Genomic DNA, 8,802 nt, shown 5'->3' on the forward strand with positions numbered 1-8,802 from the left:
CCTCTTCCCCTCACACACACACACACACACACACACACACACACACACACACCTCTTCTTGGCTTGGCTAATTCCCACTTAGCCTTCAAGCTTCTGCCCAGGTGTTGCCCAGCAGAGAAAGCTTCTCCTGTCGCCCCCACCACTCCATGGCTGACCTCTGAGTTCCAGAAGCACCCAGAGCCTATTGCTATCTTAATATTGTTTTAGAATCATCTCTTTATTTTTTCCTTTTCATTAGAAACTGAAGTCCTTGAAGGAATGCACTATTGCTCCGATACCTAATACTAAGCCTTGTTTATAGTAGTTACTCAATACATGTCTATTGAACAAATAACTGAATAGATGAGGGAAAGAGAAGGAGGAAGGGAGGGAAAGGAAGAAAGGAAAAAAGGAATAGGGGAAGGGAGAGGAAGATAGCTAACATTTATTGTGTACCTACCACACACCAAGCACACACTGGAACTTTATGTCGTCATAGAGGTGTTAATAATGCTACCCTTGCCCAAGCACTTACTTGACTATAATGTCTACAAAGTCACGATTAGGCATTGTGATATTTTGAGTCCTGAAGGCAAGATGTACTAGGAATTAAGAACTGACTCTCTTAGAGAAAGAACTAAGAAATTTCTCCTGAAGGTCCTGAGCACAGTACCTCAGAAAACCTCCAGATTGGAAGAAACCTCAGAGGTCCAACCTCACACTGAATACAGGAACCCCTTCGACAGCGTATCAAATAAACAGCCTGATACTGATGCCTGACACTTCTCGTGGCAGGAGCTACCACCTCATGAGGTAGCCCTTCCCGCTGTGAAATAGCTCTAACAGAAAACTTCTTCTCCGGAGCTGAATCTCTGTGTCTGTGGCTTCTGCCCACTGGTCCCTGGGAGGCAGGCAGAGAAGACTGGATCCAAGGATACCCTCCTGCTTCTGCCCTCTACTCGCACCCATTTACTAGGAGACAGAGACCATGGCCCGTGGCTCCGCCCTGGCTCAGCTGGATCAGCCTGCCTTTCTCCTTCTTCCCAAACAGGCGGCCGATGGATGATTTGATGCCCTTGCGCTTGGTGCCCTTGTGCAAGGAGTCCTGGCTGCTGTTGCTGCTGCTGGGGTTGCTGCCTGGATCCTCCAAAGCACTACAGGATGACAGCCAGGAGGGGGTGGAATGAGAAGAAACATACTTAAATTACAGCATGAGAGATGGAAGTTAGACTTCAGGAAGAACTTACAGTAAGTGTCAGAGTTGGGAGGGTTAAGGGGGTATGATCAGAGCATGGGACCAAAGGAGACATGGGACTGTCCTTCCCTGATGGTGTTTCAAAGACAAGTGAGATGTTCAGACACCTGGGACAAGTGAGATGCAGCCTGTTCAGAGGCAGAGAGAGGGACGCGATAAACTTGGGAATGGAGAGGCTCAATATGGGGTCCGCTCCATTTACCTCTTGCTTTCTTCCTGGCTCAGGGCTGGGTGGCCAAGCTTCTCTAGCTGCAGCGTCCTGGGTGAGGAAGGAGGAGAAGTCTCACATTTTATGGTGGCTTTATCCTCTCGGTTCTCTTGCCGAGACACTGGTGACTGAACAGACAGTGAAGCCGTCAGGGGATAGAGGGAGAGATCTGGGGCCTGCCTACCCAGCCCAGACAGGCAGAGGAGCACGGAGAAAAGCAGAGGGGAGGCCCTAGGGGCCTCTCAGAGTTCAGACTCAGACTCAAGGGCCCAGTGGGGAGAAGCCAAAAGGGAAAGGCCTGGGAGAATTAACCTATCAGTACCTGCGTCATCAGGCAGCACTCACCAGCAGCTTCCTCCTATGCTTTCTTAAGTCACTGGGCTGGAAGAGAGAGTGAAGGGTGAGCTTGGACTCACCCTTTGGTTGCTTGAAAGTCTACCCCAAGGGGAGCCCAGTGGTCTTAGGATGAGAAGATAGGATTCAGTGCCTCACACAGGCCTGAAGAGAATATCACAGCAAAACAAAACAAAACAACAGCAACAAAAAACTGGCTTGAGAAAATAAATCAGGGCTACCTCTGGAAGAGAGAAAGAGGTATGGGCATTGGGTGAGTTTCTTAAGCATTACCGAAGGGAGAGGGTAAGGAAGATACTACATAGCCCTTTCCAGACCCAGAAGGACATGCTGGTGACCTGGTATGCCAGGGTCTGCACACATCATGAGAAGAAGATGCTGGGGCCCAAATGAGAGAGTGAGCCCTGCTGTGCCTTCTCAACTCCCCTCGGCCAAGCCCAGTGATGACAAGGTTGTTCATCAACTGCCCCAAGACTCTCACCAAGGTCATGACCCCCATTCGGTCCAGGTCCTGGGTAGCACTGCGGGAAGTAAGCTTAGGTGTGGAGCGGCCGCTGAACGGAGGGGATGCGCTGGCCAGGGACAGGGCAGTCAGAGAGGTGGGGATGGAACCACGTTTGCGCAGCTGGGTCAGGTTTAGGGCCTCCATGCTGCCACTAGTCACTCGTGTCTCAATCTCCTCAGCACGGAGCTCTGTGGACTCCTTCTCTTCCTGGATCATCCTGGGAGGCAGGCAAAACCGGATCTCATGATTAGCCCCAGAGAGGACGAGCAGGAGGCAGGTGTGGGCACTGCCTGCAGTCACCACCCAGTGACCCCAGGTAGAAGGCAATGGCCAGGTGTGCCCCATTGTTTTCGGCATCGCAGGGACATACAAGGCCCTGTGGGCAGAGTTGGTTCTATCCCACTGCAGCTTAGACAATTTTCTCTCTTTCTTGTTAACTGGCCTAATGTAACAAAACTCCCTAATTTAACAAAAGCAGTTGCTGGGAAAGGAGGCAATTTAGTCAGTGGAATATAAACCTTCATGGAAGTCAGAATTCTTGACCTACCACTATCTATAGGGCCTCAGTTTCCCAATATACCCAATGTCAGGAATGGTCTAGGTCAGTATTTCTCAAACACAGGACCTTTAATTGATACTGATCCCTGATGGAGCTTTTCCTGTTCCAAGGAAAAATTAGAATAACAGTGATAATGTCATGTGTATGAAGGGGGCACTCAGAGAGGAATGTGTGTATGCACACTCACACACATGTACACACACACTCTCTCACACACACACACACACACACACACACACAAACTGATGTAAACATGCCAACTATCCTTTAGGAACAGGACCTATCTTTATTCTCAGAGCATGTCTTTCCAACTTTAGGGATGTTAAAATATCCTTTCTTTTGTAGAATGGTTGTGGTAGGAAATGGTAATTATCTTTAATGTTTCATTTTGCAGAATGAAAGTTGGCAGTCCTATGTTAGTACCCTTCTCTTTGTGTGTGTGTGTGTGTGTGTGTGTGTGTGTGTGTGTGTCTAGTGTTTTCTTCTTAGCTGGTCTGTGAAATCCAAAAGTGTGGGAACCATTGAACCAGATGACCCCTACAGCCCTGTAAAGCTCTGACATTCTCTGGTTTGGATTTTCTCTTGCTGTTTGTCACAAACATTAATAAACTCTCTACAAAGGCAGGGTGAAGTGCAGGTCTTCATAACGTTCCCTGCCAATGGTTTCTGTTTGATGCCTCATTAGAGACCAGAGGCATGACACAGTGCACTGAGTTTAGACCCGAGTTTGAATCCTGGCTCTGCCACTTACTGTATCGCTTTGGGCAAATCACTTAATCTCTCTGGTTTGTTTCCTTGTCTGTAAAATGGAGATAATGCTGTCTCCTCCAGTGACTGTGATTAGACTGACCAAAGCTCTCACCCTGAGTTGGCCTCAGTATGTGGGAACTACACTCAAAATGGTTATGTTTAGCTTCAGGAGCTTCAGGAACACAGTCTCCATAGACCTGGGAGAGAAAATGAAGCCTAAGAAGTCAATCTGAGGTCCTACCCCTCTCTGTCCAGCACTGGGCCAGAACCTTGCCCGATGCCCCACGCAGGGTCCCTAAACTGTGGCACTCTAAGGTCCAGCTGTAAGAGACAAGCAAACACATGTAGAATCTCTCCTGTGGTGACCAAACACAAAGAGCCTCTGTCCTTCAAGGAACCTCCCAGGCCCTCCACCCCTGCCCTAACCTGATCTCCTCGTTGATAGCATCCAGCTGCTCCTGCAGCATCACGGCCAGGGTCTGGGCGTCTGAGTGGCTGCTGGGGGAGACAACGTCCACGGAGCCCACCAGACCCCCTGGCTCATCCTCATCCACATCAGAGATCTCAGGGTCACTGTCAAAGGCAGGGGTGGCTGTGGGGACCAGCACCCCAGGCAGTGGAGATGGCTCCCAGTCCTTAGCAGAGAAGGAGGATAGAGGAGTAGTAATAAGACACACCAGATGACTAAGGAGCAGGACCCTCCCAACCTATACCAGCAGCATTGGCATCTCCTAGGAGCTTGTTAGATATGCTAAATCTCTGGCCCCATCCCAGACCTACTAATTCAGAATCTGCATTTTAACAAAATCCCTGGGTAACTTACTTGTATGTTAAAGTCTAAGAAATACTACGCAAACTCAAGGAGCCAGATAGCAGAATGGTTAGGAACAGATTCCAGAGACTGCCTTGCTTTGAATCCTGGCTCCACCCAATACAAGCTACGAGAGAGTTGTTTCACCTCTCTGTGCCTCAGTTTCTTCATCTGTAAAGTGGGAATGGTAATAGTACCTACTTCATAGGTAGCTCTGAGGATTAAATTAGGAAATGCATGTAAGGCACTTAGCACAGGGTCTGGCACCAAGTAAGCATTATGTAAAGGCAATCTGTTTCTACTCACACAAAAGGTGACTAGATATAGGAAACGAGAAAAAGCCAAGCAGGCATGACTGTCTTGTGTCTCAGAGTTTCAGCACATTACAGGACCCTCCGATCAACCCTCAGAGGAGGTAGCTTCTCAGAAATCATTCTACAAACCCCTTCGGTAGACAAAGGTCCAGAAGCAGAAAGAGCACAGAACTGGGCTGGGAGTGTGAGAAGAGCAGCGGAAGGAAAGGAAAGAGGCCATCTCTAACCCCATCCTGTATGACCCAAACCCCCAAGATCCCCTTAGGGCTCTTTTCCCACTCCTGCAGCCTTTAGACTGAGGTCCTGGGCAGCTGCTGTGCTCTTATAAACAGAGGAAAGGGAGAGGGGAGAGAGAAAAAGAGATGACTTCAGACTTCAACTCCCCGCTTACACTAGGGGTTCCCTAATGGCAGAGATGAATCTTCCGCCATCAGACTAGGAGTTCCCTCCTTCTCCACCTATATCTTCTGGTGCCCTAGAGCACGTAGAGGATCTGGGCTCGAGACAGAGCACGGTTAAAAATTATGGGGCTAGGAAGGAATCAGACTTCCCCAAAAGATTGAAGTCAGTCCTTTTCTGCCCCTAATCTTTCCTGTTCCCTCTAAATCTCCCTAGGCAGACTCCACATGAGCTACATGCTTCTCAGAAAACTTCAGGTGCCGTCCCATGGCCAGTTAACCTGTCATCCTCTCTCACCTACCCATAAACCACAGCTTTTGTTCCAGAAAGCTTGCCAATTCCATCTTGCCCCTGCATCCCCCACCCCAACCACTAGAAATACGTGCTGCACACCCAGGTACACATGCACAGGCTTCAGTGGGGCCCCAGGGACTAGCTGACCACCCACCAGCCTCTACCTCTTGCCCACCAGGAGGTCGAGGCGAGACACAGCTGTTGCAGTGATGGCCCCAACCCCAAGGCTGCAGCTGTCGTTGACACGGGGGAGGGTAGGGGGAGGATTTGCATCACACCAGCCGCCTGTGAAACTGGAGCAAGGCGCGTGGCTGAACTGACCCCAAACTCCCCAGGGTAGACCCATCCACACTCACCCCTCCACCCCCTCACCTTGGCAGACTCTCCCCGCAGTGCTGAGTAGGAACGATGCAGACCTTGAGGTACATGGGCGGTTGCGCTCAGGGAGAACTGCACACCTGCTGCACTGCCTATGTGCGCCCTTGAGTGGCGGATGGGGGAGAGAAGACGAGCCCTGAGGACTGACAGCCCCAGCTTACACCCACTGGGCCCAAAGAGTTAAGGGATCTTCAGCTGGGAAAAGAGAAGTCTTAGCAGGACATGAGCTTTTGTTAATGCCTTAAGGGCTGCCAGGTAAGCAAGAGATTAGGTTTATTCTCTGGTGCTCCAGGGGTCAGTATGATCCAGGGGAGAAAGCTCTAGGGAGGCAGCTTTCCACTTAACACAAGAGGCACCTTCAAATAGCAAGAGCTGGCTTATGATGCAACTGGTAGCTTTGAACAAGCTGCACTCCCCTCAGAGAGGTATTCAGGTGGAGACTCCCTGGCCACCTGACAAGAATGTGTGGGAGGGGTCACGGCACCAAGAGAAGTTGGAAGGGATGATCTCTAAGAGTCCTTTGAACTCTGAGCGTCTTTGTTTCTTGGTCTTCTCCCTAGCAACTACCTCTGGTCTTCCTCTGGACTAAGTCCCTGGCCAAAATTCAAGCCAGGCATACTCCCTGTCCGCAGGAAGCTTCAGGAGGCCCTGACACTGTATCAGAGACACGGGCTAGAGAAAGCATTTTGACTGCCCCAAGGGTCTATCCCAACCCTGAAATTTTAGGATCACAGTAATGATCCTCTGGAATATCTGGAGCCTCCCCTACTGACATTTCTTCCCTACGCCTTCCCAGTTTAGAACTTGAGGGAGCCCAGAGCAAAGGGACAGGGTGAGCCTACAACAGGTTACACAAGCTATCTGGAGGGATGGGGGAGTTTCTGCTTATTCCCCCCTTTTCCCTGCAACTCAGTCCCAATTCCATGATGGGGCCAGTGCTTCTATAGTCACAGCCAAGAACTCCCAACCATTAAGGAAAGCAAGCAGTGCCAAATAGCTTGGTGAACTCTGGGCTATGCCTTTTTAATTGGCGTAGGGGGTTGGTCTCTTCTGAGCAACCTACAGGAAGGGGGAAGTAGGAGGAATTCCAACTACCATTTTCTGTCTCTATTCCCTGCTTCTCTCCACACTCCTATACAAATATTCCTAACAAACTTGAAATTGATACCCAAGTCTCTAACACCCCAGAAACCCACAGGCTTCTCTTCTTCACGTTCAACATCTCTTTCCCTAATTTAAGCCCTACCCCTCTGCACATATACATGTACAATTTTCCTTTAACCTCTCTTCAAAGAAGCTGATCCCTATCTCTCTGATCTAACGAGAGCATGACCATAGGGAACCTTATGTGTTCTGATCTAAGAGACTTTGGTTTGGACAGAAAATATCCAGGAGCCATGAACCTTGAGTGGCCTCATCTACTTCAGTCTCCTCGATCGTCAGCCTGCCTCTCTGGGCAAAGAACTGAGCGCAGGCATGAGGTCTGAGTTCACTGCCAAATGCTTCACAAAATATGAAGAAAAATCCAGAAGTTCCCTAAAACATGGGCCTACTTTAAGCATTAGGTTCAGAGCCGTAAATAAGGTGTCTCAAAGTAACTAGAGTGAACCAGATACTCCCTGTGAGCAGGCCCTGTGGGACACAGGTGAGCATGTAACTCAGCAGACCCCTCTCAAGGGCGTGCCCTCTGTCAAGGAAGCAGGAATCATGCCCTGCGTCTCATGGCAGTGGCGAAGGATCATCCTGTGCTTTAGTTGCCTCTCAGCATCCCTCAGAGGACAGGTGCTCCCTTCTAAACTGCCCAAGTGAGCTGGGTGACTTTACAAAGTTCCCACCCTGAATATGAGCAGGACCCTGAGATCCTGGGCGGTGTTTTGGTGGGAGGAAGTCTCCTCCCCCAGGGCCTGTCTAGGTCTGTCCAGGACTCCATCACAGCACACTAAGCCTCCTGAGCTCCAGTACCTGGAGTGGATGCCATCCACTAATGGCCCTCCTCGACCCTTCAGCTGGTCCACCTCTTGGCGCAGCTTCTCCATCTCTTCAGACAGACGGCCCTGTGCCAGGCAGAGCCATGGTGGGGGTAGGGGCGAGGGAGGGGAAGAGAGAGGAGAGAAGGACCAAGAGAACAGCAGAGTTGGGGAGAAGCAGAAGAATGCACTGCAAACTCCAAAGCCAGGGACCCAAGGCCAAGCCCACAGATGACACCAAAAGAGAAGAGGTCCAACTGGAGAGTGAGTAGAAGGGTTGGCAGGGGCAGGGCCAGAAGGAAGGTCTGTCTGGAAGGACTCTACCAGAACAGGCCTGCTGAGCTCTCACTAACAAGCAAATGCATGACAAATAAGGCTGGGCAGCAGAGGGGCCCTCAGTGAACTCCCAGACCTCACAGACATTGCTAGCACAGGGATAGTGGCTAATCCGGCCCAAATCACCAGAAAGCAAGAGCTTCACCAGGTTTGAGGCCCCACCAAATCCTTCTGTCGAGTCCTTCACAGCGTCCTGCCTCTCTGCTACCCACTTTCTGCCCTATGCTTACGGCTAAGTTTCTTCTTCACAGGTGGGTGGCGGTGATGCATCTACTATGATAGGCTTTAGGGAGGATTAGTGAAATAATGTGTGTACATGGACTAACAAACTGGCTAGCACAGTGCTGGGTTTTAGGGCAGCTGCTTGAAACACAGGCGTGTCCCTTCCTCACAGCAAGCCCAGCCCTCCCGGGCTGGCAGGGCTGGCCAGCAGCTGGGTACCTTGTCCTGCTGCCACTCTTCAATCTGCCGCTGGGAGCTCTCCAGCTCTTGGACCAGTGTGTTCTGGGGGAGAACAGCTGTGAGCCAAGATGCCCCCCTTCCCCTCCACCCCGGCTCCTCTACTCGGGCTCAGGCCTTCCCCTTCCAGCAAGATCTGCCTTCCGGTCTGCTCTCCCAGCCCTACCTCTCCTTGCCAGACCGCCCCACCCCCAGCCCAGGCTGCTCCTCTTCAGCCTAACTCCACTCCACACC

General features: G+C 50.8%; 1 protein-coding gene across 2 annotated transcripts in view; it reads right to left on the reverse strand.

Annotated features, from left to right (window-relative positions):
* The window catches only part of PPFIA4 (PPFI scaffold protein A4), a 34,455-nt gene that overhangs the window by 17,931 nt on the left and 7,722 nt on the right, over positions 1-8,802 (reverse strand). For both annotated transcript variants that reach the window (XM_024750980.1, XM_024750981.1), the window contains exons 11-18: positions 8,551-8,613; positions 7,769-7,860; positions 5,801-5,909; positions 4,037-4,245; positions 2,278-2,518; positions 1,788-1,823; positions 1,437-1,570; positions 967-1,133 (exon numbers count right to left, since the gene is read on the reverse strand). In XM_024750980.1, the coding sequence (XP_024606748.1) occupies positions 967-1,133; positions 1,437-1,570; positions 1,788-1,823; positions 2,278-2,518; positions 4,037-4,245; positions 5,801-5,909; positions 7,769-7,860; positions 8,551-8,613 (1,051 nt within the window). The remainder of the gene's footprint in view (positions 1-966; positions 1,134-1,436; positions 1,571-1,787; positions 1,824-2,277; positions 2,519-4,036; positions 4,246-5,800; positions 5,910-7,768; positions 7,861-8,550; positions 8,614-8,802) is intronic.

This window comes from Neophocaena asiaeorientalis, unplaced genomic scaffold, assembly GCF_003031525.2.
Source record: "Neophocaena asiaeorientalis asiaeorientalis breed wild unplaced genomic scaffold, Neophocaena_asiaeorientalis_V1.1 scaffold67, whole genome shotgun sequence".
In the NCBI taxonomy this organism is placed as follows: Eukaryota; Metazoa; Chordata; class Mammalia; order Artiodactyla; family Phocoenidae; genus Neophocaena; species Neophocaena asiaeorientalis.